Below are 14,744 nucleotides of genomic sequence, written 5' to 3'. Positions count from 1 at the left end.
TAAAGAGGTTGTTCACCCAAATGTGGAGAGTGATATTCTAAGACAATTTGCAACTTTTTTGTGGTTTTTGAGTTATTTAGCTTTTTATTCAGCAACTCGCCAGTTTATTCAGCAACTCGCCAGTTTGCAATTTCAGGTTGCTAGGGTCCAAATTACCCTAGCAACCACGCATTGCTTTGAATGAGAAACTGGAATATGAATAGCAGAGGCCTGAATAGAAAGATGAATAATAACAAGAAGCAATAACAATACATTTGTAGCTTTACAGAGCATTTGTTTTTTAAAATGGGGGTCAGCTGGAAAGAGTCAGAAGAAGAAGGCAAATAATTAAAAAAAACGTACAAAATAAACAATGAAGACCAAAGGAAAAGTTGCTTAAAATTAGCCATTCTATAATGTATTAAAGTTATCTTAAAGGTGAACCACCCTTTTATTAGGGCCAAAACACTGACCTATATGGGCCCTCATCAGCTTAAAACTTCGAGGGCTTACACTTTTGCATCTTTCCAGATTTGCATTTGTTTGCATGATCAGGTGATACTCGGTTTAAATTAGTGTGATTTGGGGCATTTTGAGTTGCTTTGGGTGAGTTAAGGCCATATTGCCGGAGACCTGTTCATGTGCCCTCACCTTAAAGGAAAACTATACCCCCAGAACAATGTAGGGCTCTATAAAAATATATTGCATAAAACAGCTCATATGTAAAACCCTACTTCATGTAAATAAACCATGTTCATAATAATGTACTTTTTTAGTGCCATTGGGTAATCATAAATAGAAAATTGCCATTTTAAAAAATAAGGGCCGCCCCCCGGGCTTGTACGATTCACTGTGCACACAAACCATACTTGTTAGGTCACATGAGACAATTAACAGACAGAGTTGTGTCTTTTGCTTCACCACTTCCTGTTACAGTTAGAGTTGTAGTATTTCTGGTCAGGTGATCTCTGAGGCAGCACACAGACCATCACAAAATGGTGGTTCAAGGCCAGAGACGTAAAAGGGCAATATTTACTTCAATATATATTCCAGTTTGGTAAGATTCTTTAATATGTCACTTGATATGATGTAAACTATCTGTTGCTCAAGTATTCATTTTGAGGGTATAGTTCTCCTTTATAGGTGGTTAGTAGTAACCTTAGGCTTTGCCAGCAAACACATCCTCTTATAGTATGACATAACTAAACCGATGTAGACAACACACTAGATTTAAGGAACAGCTCACATTTCACTTCTTGAGGTGCACTTGCATTTGTGAAAAACTAAAATAATTACAATTAGCAGTTACTCTGAAATACCAGGATAGTTACACTATGCTCAGGCTAGTGCCACACTATGTGGATCTCGACATGCCGAGAAACACAGACCGATAACCTGCTCCTCTGCTGCTGCTGCTTGGAAACATTGCCTCTGCTCGGGTCCAGGCAGACAATACAGATTTCGGCATGAAATGCAAAATCTCGTGTTTCAGCACTGAAATCTGCTGTGTCTGCCTCTACCCGAGTGGAGGCAATGTTTCAGAGTCAAGGCGGAGCAGCGGATTCTCTGCCTGTGCGTAGTGTGGCATTAGCCTTACACTTGGGCATGGGCTTGTATGGGCATGGGCATGACATAAAAACCCTATTGGTTTACATCCAGCATGACTTCAATCTATCCCACAGGAAAAAAAAATAATGAATCTTGGGAAGGTGTAGCCATTCAAACAAGAGACATTTTACCATCTGCAAGTATATGATAAAAATACTTCTGTAAAATACAGGTCATTTATTAGCCTGTTCCATTCCTAAGGAAATATTATAATGTTTACTTTTACTACTAAAAATGGATCGGCACCAGATCAATTACACTTTTTTTTTTTCAGTGTATTCTTCCAGTGTTTTCTTAAAATTTAACAACATTCAAATGAAATGGCTCAAACCTGAGTTGTCTGCCAGGGCTACTTGTCTAGACTTAATATGTGTATTCCTTATTTGCTTCTGGACTTCCGTGCCGTGCCATCTTCTGTAAAAGCTGGATGACATAACTTCATAAAGAAAGGACGGCCATTAATAATGTCCTGTAAATTCAGAGTCCAGATGTTGGGTAAGGTTTCAGCTCTGGAAAATTTGAGAGAAAAGTGTTTGTGTTTGGTTTTTAAAGGAAGCCGTTTAAAATCTTTGGCTTTGGAAGTTAAGCAGGGAGCATGATGTCAGTAGTGGAAGTTTTTCTTTACAAGTTACGTTTAAACAATACATACCAGAAGATACAAAGTCCCAAAGGTATTAATACTATATACAGGGATAGTAACACGATGCACTGTGTATGTGTTTTATTTCAGAGACACTTATTTAACACTATGATATTTAAACTACTATACATTTTTAATATATTTCTAAAGCCCGAAAGTAATGTTTTTCCCATTAGCACGGAATCATGTACCCCAGCAGTGTGTCTGGCAAGCAGCATAATATGCCAAGTGGCTTTTTCCTTTCTGGCAAAAACCAACTCAAAGTTCATAGCAAGTGACAAGTTGTGTTGACATAGACTTAAAGGAACAGCAACATCAAAAAATAAAAGTGCATTAAAGTAATAAAAATATAGTGCAGTGTTGCTCTGCACTGGTAAAACTGGTGTGTTTGCTTCAGAAACACTACTATTGTTTGTATTAATTATCTGCTGTGAGGCAATGGGGGCAGCCATTCAAATAAGAAAAGGCTCAGGTTACACAGCAGATAAGCTCTGTAGAACATAATGTTATCTGTTATCCACTATTTATCCTGTGCCATATAGCCTTTTTTCAATATCCGCCATTGCTACACAGCAGATTGTTTATTTGAACTATACTAGTGTTTCTGAAGCAAACAGATCAGTTTTACTAGTGCAGGGCAACACTACATGATATTTTCATACTTTGAAACACTTTTATTTTTTAGTGTTACTGTTCCTTTAATAAACAAGGAAACCCTGGGATGTTGTAATTTACATTTTGAATAAAGAAACAAAGTAGGCCCTTTGTTGTGACTAGAGGTCTCGTTCTCTATTAGTGGCTGTCTTTTGCAGTAAAGCCAAGCACTGCCGACTGGAGCACCCCACTTTCCTATGTGAAAGGGAGCAACCGATTATTTGTTTCATAATGTGTCTGCAAGTTGTGCTAAATATACAACTAGTTATTTTTTTTTCTGTTTTAGTTATGGGAACAGGTTTTTCCATTCCGGATTTTTTTTTTTTACTTGCAGGCAGTCACATTTTTTTTGCAGCTTTGTCTCAAAATCTATATTTAAAAACACATAAACTCAATGTTTTACATTCAATGAAAAGCTCCTTCCCCACAAAGTCACAAATCAAGAGTTTGTTACTTTAGTACAAAACTACTGATCTTTGGGTGCATTAACAATTGCCATTAAACCAGGGGTAAATACTCTTATGAGTATGATAGTGTGTACCTTACAGTATAAATAGGACTGTTGTACAGTAAGTTACTAAACCAGGTAAGAATAGACTTGGTCTGTAGCGGCATGTGATGGTAATAGAACAGTAACATCAAAAAAGGAAAATGTTTTTAAGTATTGAAAATGTAATGTAGAGTTGCTCTGCACTGGTAAATCTGGTGCCTTTGCTTCAGAAACACTACTATAGTTTATATAAACAAGATGCTGTGTAGTCATGGGGGCAGCCATTCAAGCACAGGATACTTGTAGATAATGGATACGTTTTGAAGAATCCCATTGTATACTACGGAGCTTATCTGTTATCTGCTGTGTATCCTGTGCCTTTTTTCCTTTTTCAGCTTTGAATGGCTGCCCCCATGGCTACACAGCAGGTTGTTTTTATAAACTATAGTAGTCTTTCTGAAGCAAACACACCAGTTGTACAAGTGCAGGGCAACAGTACATTATATTTGTATGACTTTAAAACACTTTCATTGAAGCATATGATGTAGTTCAGAGTGATAAAGTACACAAGAGAAACAAGAATATATGATACCACCTACATGGTATATTGCGTATACGTACATTACGTATTTCAACTTTCCCAAATTATCTGAAATGCTTGCAACCTGGGGTTTCCTAGATAAGGGATTGCTGTGTAATGTGAAGCACCATGACTTCAGATTGCTGAAAACCGTCAGAAATAGATTAATGCAAATATATAAATTCTTTATCAGAACCAATATTACACCATATAGCCTGGCAAAATGGCACCCAAATACATTGGACCTATGTACAAAATACAGAAGTTCTCCTGTCCCTTCTGTAGCTACACAGAGATACTGAAGTTCTGGGTGAGGTTCTCAGATATGCTGAGGAGGCACAAGCTTTTCCCACTATTCACTTTCCCAGTTTCTGTTTCCTGGGAACTACAGCAGATCCCACATAGAAATATTTATGATAGATTACATTATCATTAACTGTTTTATTATAATAAATAACAATGCTGTTACACTGGCAATCTACTGTTAACCCCTTTTTAAATTTCTAAAAAAGCTAAATGATTCACTGTCTCTTTATAAATAATGTGGCCAGAGGGGTTGTTCACCTTTAAAGGGGTTGTTCACCTTTGAGATAACTTTAAGTATGATGTAGAGAGTGATATTCTGAGACAATTTGCAATTTGTTTTCATTTTTTATTATTGAAGGTTTTTGAGTAGTGATGGGTGAATAAATTTGGCAGGCGCAAATTCACGGTGGATTTGCCGGCGAATTGCATCCAAACCATCGTGCGGCAACACTATTCGGACTACCCATTGACTTTAACACCGGTGTCAAAATTGACACAGGCGTCAAAGTTTTTCGCTGTTTCTCGAATTTCGTGGGAAATTCCTGACTTTTTCGGCGAAACAGAGAAATTTGCCTATCACTATTTTTCAGTTATTTAGCTTTTTATTCAGCTACTCTTCCATCCTAAGCAATCTGGTAACTGTGATCCAAATTACCCTAGCAACCATGCATTGATTTGAATAAGAAACTGGAATATGCATAGGAGAGGCCTGAATAGAAGTATCAGTAATAAAAAGTAACAATAACAATAGATATGTAGCCTCACAGAGCATTTGTTTTTTAAAAGGGAGTCAGCAACACCCATTTGAAAGCTGCAAAGAGTCAGAAGAAAAAGGCAAATAACTACAAAACTATAAATAATGAAAACCAGTTGAAAAATTGCTTAGAATTGGCCATTCTATAACATAATAAAAGTTACCTTGAAGGTGAGCACCCCTTTAAATTAACTTTTAGGATGATGTAGAGAGCAATATTCTAAGACAATATGCAATTGTTTTTCATTTTTTAGATATGGTTTTTGAGTTTTTTCTCATCTTTTTATTCAGCAGCTCTCCAGTGTGTAATTTCAGCAATCTGACTTACCCTAACAACCATGCACTGATTTAAATAAGAGACTGGAATATGAATAGGAGAGGCCTGAATAGAAAGATGAGTAATAAAAAGTAGCAATAACAATAAATGTGTAGCCTTACAGAGCCTTTGTTCCGTAGATGGGGTCAGTGACCCCCATTTGAAAGCTGGAAAGAGTCAGAAGAAGGAAAATATTTCAAAAACTATAAAAAATAATGAAGACCAATGAGAAATGTGATGCGATAAAGAGTAAATGGCTAACAGCACTGCATTTACCTGCCTGATATACTCATAGCTGAACTGAATGGTGCATTATTACCACCTATACCCACCTTTTGCCCTGACCTAGCCAGAAACAAATGACCAATAAGCAATGTTTAAATTCATGTGATCAACGTAATTTTTCTGTAGCTATATTGTGCTGCTTCTAAGCATTTTGTTTCTTCAATTTCATCAAGGTCTATAGATGTTCTCCTGTATGTGCTCCTAGTTCCCTGTCCCTGATGCTTGATTAGTTAACATTCATGCATAGAAAATGTGTAGGACGTTGCGCTGTAATGGCGTGAGGCCCAGAATAATATGTTCTGACCTTTGCTGAATACAGAGATGAGAACAAGATGGTTTTTCTTGAATAACTTACATTTTTGTAAAATGACAACCCTGCTACCACATTTACTGTAAGAGAACAAGGCTGTTTCCTGTACTTTTTAAGCAATGTAACGGAACTGAAGGGTTTCTTTCCCTATGTGACCATTGTGGTTCTCTTATAGACACATCATAATTTGTCAGACTGGATTCTGAACTTTCAAAGAAACCCAGACCATATATTTGTGCCTTTTCACTTCCTCCCACACTTCTATCAAATTATATCTAACTGGTCATGGGTCTGACAGTGGTCATATCTTTTACACTGTATGAAATAGCAGCTTGGGGATGACTGCTTAAAGGGGAACTCTGGCTTCTAAACTAAAATTTAATAAAAAGGCCCACAAACCACTTATATACCCATCACAGTTACCTGTTTCAAAAAGTATGAATAAATGCCATTTTCTATGCTGAAATCCAGCTGTTTAACAGTTCTTCGCTTTCTGCATCATTTGAAATCCTGGCAGGGAAGGAGGGACTAAAACACTGATGTTACATATTGTAACAACTTCTCCATAGCTTACAGACAGCATGCAGGAACTACATAACCCACAATGCATTGCACTGTGATGTTCCTTTCCTTATTGAAATCATGTGGGCAGGGAATTGTGGGGTTTGGAGGATGTAGGCTAAGAACAGATGGCTGTTGATATAAAATAACAGTAGTCAGCCAGCTCAGCAAAGTAGTCAGACAGATCAGCAGGAGAGCAGGGAGCTAGGCTTAGGGAATTGGTCCAAACCATTAAAAATAATGAAAAGTCTGCATATTTTTTAATTGATGTATATTGCAAAGTTGCTTGAAATTATGTTTACTTTTCAAAAGCTTGTTATTTTTTTGTGGAGTTCCCATTTTAAAGTGGTTGTTTACTTTTAAATGAACTTTTGGTATGATGAGAGTGACATTCGGAGATGATTTGCAATTGGTTTTCATTCTCTATTATTTGTGGGTTTTGCGTTATTTAGCTTTTTATTCAGCAGCTCTCCAGTTTGCAATTTCAGCAATTTGGTTGCTAGGGTCCAAGTGACCCTAGCAACCATGCATTGATTTGATTATGAGACTAGAATATGAAATGGAGAGGCCTGAATATAAAAATAACAATATATTTGCAGCCTTTTTAGATGGGGTCACTGACCCCCATTTGAAAGCTGGAAACAATCAGAAGAAAACTGCAAATGATTTTAAAAAACAATAAAAAATAAATAATGCAAACCAACTGAAAGTTGCTTAGAATTAGCCATTCTTTAACATACTAAAAGTTAAGATAAAGGTGAACCACCCCTTTAACTAAATCCTGTACAATAAAAACAGTGCATGCTCATTATGGTTAATCTCATTCAAATATTTATTCATTTTGAAATAATAAAATACTGAAGCGTTTGGATTCGTCACACATTGTAATTCATTTGACCCCACAAAAAATGTCATTTATTGGCTTGTTTAAAATAAATTGCTTAATGAGCTGCTGTAAATCCTATTTTGGCAAACAAAATGGTTTGAAACAGTTTCCCTGGCGTGTACAAATTAGTGAATGAGCAGCATAACCCTTTACTGCAGTCTGAAACATAAAGGACTGGTAACATCAAAGAATCACAGGGCTTTGTAGGTATTTACTGTGTATAGGGGAATCTTGCATTTGGGTCTTCTTGCTCCCCAGTGCTGACAAAATATTGTTTTTTAATTAACCTTCTCTAGATAAAGGAGAAACAGCACTGATCTATGGGCGATCCTCAGTAACTGAAGATGAGGCAGTAGTGGAGATCACGCAGGAACAAGGTTGCACAGTTGTGGATTAATATAATCTATTATAAAAGCTTTTTCTTACTAGGACTATGAGCTCCAACTATATTTATATATTACATATGTATATGGTACTGCAGCAATTTTAGGTATTGGCTATAAAGAGTTTATAATATATATATATATATATATGCATTGTGCATTTTCAGTTTATGAAAATAATTTTTTTTTATATTCATCCTGTTTTATTCTTTGGAGGTCCATGATTTGTTACTTGTTTCAGTGTTATTTGGGATCTATGTTTTATGGATGAAACACCTCATATGGTATTTTATTATTACGACAAGGGGCTCATTGTTCTTTTCAGCTGTCCCTTCAATTTCTAGCAGTTGCTAACCTGTTGTGGGCATTGCTCTGATTTCTGTAATGATCATGCCTATGATAGGTACCTGTGACGCATTAGGAATAAGATGTATACTAGACAGGTGATAGAATCTCCCAGGGTTGCATTTTATTACTCCTCTTGGAACCCTTCAAAGTGCATGATATACAATGATTAGGTGTCACCTGTTTGCTGCTGACCTGCAAGCTTCTGCTAATGTCCAAAATTCTCAGGAAAATACTTAAAAGAAAAACTTTTCCCCCAAAATGAATATTTAAGCAACAGATAGTTTATATCATATTAAGTAACATATTAAAGAATCTTACCAAACTGGTATATTTAAGGAAATATTGCCCTTTTACATCTCTTGCTTTGAGCCACCATTTTGTGATGTTTGTGTGCTGCCTCAGAGATCACCTGACCAGAAATACTTCAACTCGAACTGTAACAGGAAGAGGCGTGGAAGCAAAAGACACAACTCTGTCTGTTAATTGGCTCATGTGACCTAACAAGTATGGTTTGTTTGTTTGCACCGTGAATCCTATCCTTATTTTTTAAAAATGGCAGTTTTCTATTTATGATTACCCAATGGCACATACTACTAAAAAAGTATATAATTTTTAAAATGGTTAATTTACATGAAGCAGGGTTTTACACTTGAGCTGTTTTATGCGATATCTTTTTATAGAGACCTACATTGTTCGGGTGGTATAGTTTTCCTTTAACCCTTAAATAAGAGTTGACTGCAATAAATAGCAGTGAATTGCTAATGAAACTAAATCCTTGCCAAATGAGTGGATCTTTGCATGCATGATCACAACTCTCACGTCCATATTTTCTATGTATATGCAACCTTGAAATAAAAGAACCTAATATGCGAGTGTTCGGCACTGCATTCCATGTATTCCATGTATGGAAAGCAGTATATATATTTTTGGAATGCAGTAAGTAACCAAGAAGAGCCTCTTTCATACAGTTGTGTATCTGTGTTTGTGTGGGGGGACTTGGGAGGAGTATAACTGGTATGCATAGAAAAGTTGTAACAACTGCCTAATTGCATTCACCTGATAAATCACAACTGATCTTCTGATCAGTAAATAAATAATTTATAATAATCATGTTGGTATTTTTTTTTTCTTTTAGCTTCAGCTGAACTACTTTGGTAATTACATTCCCAACGTTTGGGCACCTGAAACTGGATGTGGGACTTGTGATCTAGACACAATTGACTTATCTGCTGCAACTGTAAGTATGCAAGTTTTTGGTGTGTGTATATATATATATATATATATATATATATATATCTTCCAGACGAGTATCCGCACTCCAAGGTCAATCTTAATAGAAGCAGGGGTGCACGGTAAATTGTGTATACACCAATAGTTTCCAAACCAGCACTCCCTTTTATGTAAAACATATAATCTTTTATTGTTGCATCAATATCCATATATTGATGCAACAATAAAAGATTATATGTTTTACATAAAAGGGAGTGCTGGTTTGGAAACTATTAGTGTATATATATATATATATATATATATATATATATATATATATATATATATATATATATATATATTGTCAATCATGCAGACTTTTAAGTGTTCTACTCCTACTCCAAATGCCATTGGGCAACTGTAGAGGAACAAAGTCAGTGTAAAAACCGGCAAAGAGCTCAAAAGGGTACATTTGGTGATTTGAACCTTTTTATAGTACAATGGGCAGGGGACACATGCATGCAATGGCACACAATTGGCTTTGTATGGCATGCACAATAGTGCACAATAGTGCAATTTCATGCAGGTGATTATTACTCGAAATTGCTTTCTGGATCTTTTTTGAGTAATAACTGCACAAAACTGCACATGGTGCCTTCAGGCAATCTCCATTCATTGAGATTGGGTGGAACTGGAGAACATTCACAGGAGTCTCATTGTCTCTTACCCAGCCTCCTATTTGAGAATAGTGGACCAGCCTTCTCTTGCGGCATTGAACAGGCCCGCTGGAGTAACACAGCAGAGTTTCAGCAGGACAACAGCAGATTTTTTTGTTTTGCAGATGTCTTAATTATATTATTTTTCAATTACTTTATTAGAGTCAAGAGATTTTTCTGTTCTAGAGCCAAAACAAAAAATGGACATGCAAAGGAAAATAGTGACTTCATCTTGTTGAAAGTTAAATATATTTGCTGTATCATTGTAGGGTCCTGAGGTTGATTTAGCAGCACAATACTCCAAAGGAACATAATCAATCAGAGAAAAACTCATTTGGGTTAATTTACTAATTTATATGGTACATGCCACAAGTGCAGTAGCTCATTGCAGCCAGTTAGACAGTGGTTTAACAGTCTGCTATCAGCTTGAAACTGTAAGCAACAATCAGATTGTTTTAGGCAATTGCATTGGGGCAATTTAGCACCTTTTTTAGGTTTAGTTAGGTTTGTCCCCAGGCAATGGCCAGGATACATGGATTAAGTGTAGTCAGATAAACAGAGCAGTGATTAGGACTATAAACCGGACATATGGAAATTGAAAATCATATAATCAGAAACTGAGGGTTGTAAAGTCTACCATAGGCAGTAAAATAATAACTAGACAGACCTTATAATGGTTCATACTAACAGGCTAGACATCCTGAACTACCACAGGTTATTGAATTGCTGCATAATTATTTGCAGCCTCAGATTTCATGTATTAAAATGGCCTCCATACCTAGGGATGACGTTATAAGTGAGCAAATTAGCTGTAATTTCTAAAGCAAATCTTTTTTTTTTGCATATTCCCATAAAATTTGGTACAATATCATACAAATCCTTGTGTGAATTATTCTAATCATGTTTAAAAGGTTTTCGCTATGAAATTATGATTAGCAGCAGGTTTTTACAGCAGGAAATTGAATGTTATGCTCATAAATGTTTCTAATTTGTTGCTAACAAAACATAATTAAATCCAGATTTTGGATCTGGCACACTGACAAGCAACAGTGGCAAATTAATTCATCTACAGAACCCAGGCCAAAATCCTTCTGTGCATAAATGTGACCCATATGATCAGAGGGATATTACCTAGTTCCTAGTTCTTTTAGAAAAAAGTTCACCTCTGAAAGTAGCCTACATTTGTACTTCTCAGTTTTCCTTTCATTTCTTCAGAGTGATTGCTGACACTCTTGTGGCAACTGATCAACACAACAAAATACCCCAAAATGTATGCAAGGCCACAAGGGCATATTAACATGTATATTATGTCATTCGATGTACAAATGGCAGAATTTACAACTGGAATCATGTGCCCTGTAAGGCCAGTGTAATGGCTACCGTTTGTACAGGGAAATATAATTCTTCCATGTGTGCAATACAAGGATTTCCTAACTACACAGGACTCTATAGGTAACTCCTTGAAACATTAGATTTTTTCTAATCTTTTATGCTACTTCTTCTTTATCTTTCCTTAAAGAACCTATACAGTAGCAGCAAAAATGCACAGGTTTAACTCAAATTGACACAGAACATATTATCTATGAAAAGACACCTTTCATATAGAAATAAAAGTTATTGATCATATTTCAGCTTTGTTTTACTTCATGGTTATTGCTCTTCTTGCAGGCTTACCCAAAAGTAACCATTGGAATCTTCATTGAACAGCCCTCCCCTTTCTTGCCTGAATTCTTCAGCAGATTGCTGGCGTTAGATTATCCCAAAGAGAATCTATTTTTCTTCATACATAACAGTGTAAGTATTTAAGGATGTATCAGTGTTTGAAAGTAATATTTTGGGTGAAAGATTGAGTATGCTGATTGTTGGACTTTATACTGTATGTTCATTATTTGCAAACTTTTGAAATAAAACTCACTTACGTGAATGAAAATACAGCTGTCATTAGAATGATAGGATAGGTTCACTAAAGCCCAGGAATATTTTATGAATGCTCCAACGATGAGGAACTAAAGACAGGACCAGAGCCATCTGCATTTTATTAGGCGTATAAAGACTACAGGTTTATGATTGTAGGGATGATTGTAGGGAAGGGCTAGGGAAGTATAAAACCTACAATGAAATCACTTTTGTCAAGCGCTTACCTTAAACAGAATCCTGTTCCATATATATAAAAAATAACAGAAATACTTAATGGTGCAGCACCTCCTTTCACATTCATCTGAAATGGCTACTGCTTTAGAAATACAAAAACAGGTATGCGATCCCTTATCCAAAAACCCATTATCCAGAAACCTCTGATTATGGGAAGGCCATCTCCCTTCAACTCCATTTAAAGCAAATAAGTAAAATTTTTAAAATCATTACTTTTTTTCTCTATTATAATCAGTACCTTGTGCTTGATTCTAACTAAGCTGCGTGAATCCATATTGGTGGCAAAACAATCCTATTGGGTTTATTTAATGTTTAAATTATTATTAGATTTGAGATATAGAGATCCCAATTATGGAAAAACCCTGGATGGATAACAGTGGATCCAATGCATTCAGGATAATAGATAATGATAAGGGCAGACTTTTTGTTTGGGGTTAATAATGGTCTTCAGAGGGGGTTTTGTCGCACAAAATTGCCTGCTGATATATTTATTTATATTAAGGGTTACCCATTGCAATGCATCAGGGGCAAATCAACAGGAACTACTGTTTAAGTGGAGTCCACAAAAATCCTGGGCAATGGGGTTTACCCTGCTACAAGCACCCTGTTTTTATTGTGGGCAGACTATTTTGGAGAGCAACTATCTAGTTCCTAGCTCCAGAGTATAAGGGGCCCATTTATAAAACCTCAAATTTATCTGGTTGAGTTTTAAAGGGGAAAACTTGTAGAGGGAAAAAAAACCCTCAAATTTCTAGAGATTTATTATATCCCAAAGCTGCTAAACATCCGAAAATCCTCCCTCTCAAACCTGTCGAGGTCATGTAGACGTCAATGGCAGATGTCCCTGAAGTTGTTCTTTATATTGTGATCTGTGTTGGATAATCACATAAAGTCTGGGTTTTTGTACTATAATCGGATAAAGTTGAGTTTTCCCAGCGACAATTCAATAAAGTTGAGTTTTTGCAGTGGCAATCATACGATTCGTAATTTTTTCTCTCTGACATTTTTTAATAAAAAATTAGATGAATTTGAGTTTTAGTAAATAACTCCTTAAATGTATAATCTTGTTGTTATTGCAGGAAGTGTATCATGAACAGCATATTGTAAAGTTTTGGGAACAAGCCAAGAATGTCATTGGAGATTTAAAAGTTGTTGGACCGGAAGAGCCAATCACGCAAGCTGAAGCAAGAAATATGGGAATGTAAGATACCACATGCCTCGTACCATATATACATTAAATATGTTTTTTCTCATAATGAAATAAATTCCACATATAATTCCACATATAATAACCACATCGCTGTAGTATTTACATTTAAAGGCATTTAATTTAGACCCACTTGTTTTTCCCCTTGTGTAATGAAAAAAATGTAATTTGAAGCAACTTTCACATTTATCTATTAATGGATATATATATATATATATATATATATATATATATATACTTCGACTATCAAATGGGCTACTACGACCTTCGACTACGACTTCGAATCGAACTATTCGAACTAAAAATCTTTAAGAAAAAACTTCGACCCCCTAGTTTGCCATCTAAAAGCTACCGAACTCAATGTTAGTCTATGGGGAAGGTCCCCATAGGCTTGGCTAACTTTTTTTGATCGAAGGATATTCCTTCGATCGTTGGATTAAAATCCTTTGAATCGTTCATTCGAAGGATTTTATCGTTCGATTCGAAGGATTTTATCGTTCGATTCGAAGGATTTTATCGTTCGATCGAAGGAATAATCCTTCGATCGTTCGATCGCACTATTTGCGCTAAAATCCTTCGACTTCGAAGTCGAAGGATTTTAATTCCCAGTCGAATATCGAGGGTTAATTAACCCTCGATATTCGACCCTTTGTGAATCGGCCCCTTATTGTTGATAAAGGAAAACACATCATTCTTTAGACATGATATCAGAGATGAGAGAAATGCAGAGCAATGTTTCCGGAAAACTGAAATTCCTGGTTTGTTTCAGTGCAGAATTTGTTATATAGAATATTTCTCTATCACCACATGTTGTGTAGGGATCACAGTAACCAGTGCAGGGTTCCAAATTGAGACTAAACAAAGAAAATTGTCCCTGTTGTGTCTAACCCAGGTTGTAGTTTTGACCAGCTGCTAGAAGCATACACGCGCCATTTGTAACTTAAGGACAAATATACAATTACTTGCAAGTATAATATAATATCATCCAGCCTGTGAAAAATGTAACATGGCTGACATAGAAAATACTTTAATTTAAGCAGTTCTTAAGATATTATTACTATTTTTTTTTTATTATTATTAGTAGTAGTATTATTACAGAATACAATATAGTACCTGTACATACATATTCATATTACTCCATAGCTAATGATACAACAACAACTGAAGTCAATCAGAGCCAATAACACACAAACAGCTTGTGTTGCCTCCGGGCTTCAAGCTAACCAGTTCAGACATCAGTGATAGTTACTTATTAAAATGTAACTTTTAATACCCTTCAATTAAAAGCACAAAGGCATGCTGCCATTAACAAAAGACATACTTCTCCATGTACTGCGGAGCAGTGTGGGACCGTGTCCCTA

The 14,744-nt window shown here is 35.9% G+C and overlaps 1 protein-coding gene across 2 annotated transcripts in view; it reads left to right on the top strand.

The window, feature by feature from the left end:
- Nucleotides 1–14,744, top strand: part of plod2.L (procollagen-lysine, 2-oxoglutarate 5-dioxygenase 2 L homeolog) — an 83,525-nt gene that overhangs the window by 52,069 nt on the left and 16,712 nt on the right. For both annotated transcript variants that reach the window (XM_018263829.2, XM_018263828.2), the window contains exons 8-10: nt 9,236–9,337; nt 11,694–11,819; nt 13,256–13,377. In XM_018263829.2, coding sequence (XP_018119318.1) covers nt 9,236–9,337; nt 11,694–11,819; nt 13,256–13,377 — 350 coding nt within the window. The remainder of the gene's footprint in view (nt 1–9,235; nt 9,338–11,693; nt 11,820–13,255; nt 13,378–14,744) is intronic.

This window comes from Xenopus laevis, chromosome 5L, assembly GCF_017654675.1.
Source record: "Xenopus laevis strain J_2021 chromosome 5L, Xenopus_laevis_v10.1, whole genome shotgun sequence".
NCBI lineage: Eukaryota > Metazoa > Chordata > Amphibia > Anura > Pipidae > Xenopus > Xenopus laevis.
The sequence above is the reverse complement of the archived record's forward strand: the minus strand, read 5'-3'. Positions and strand labels throughout refer to the sequence as shown.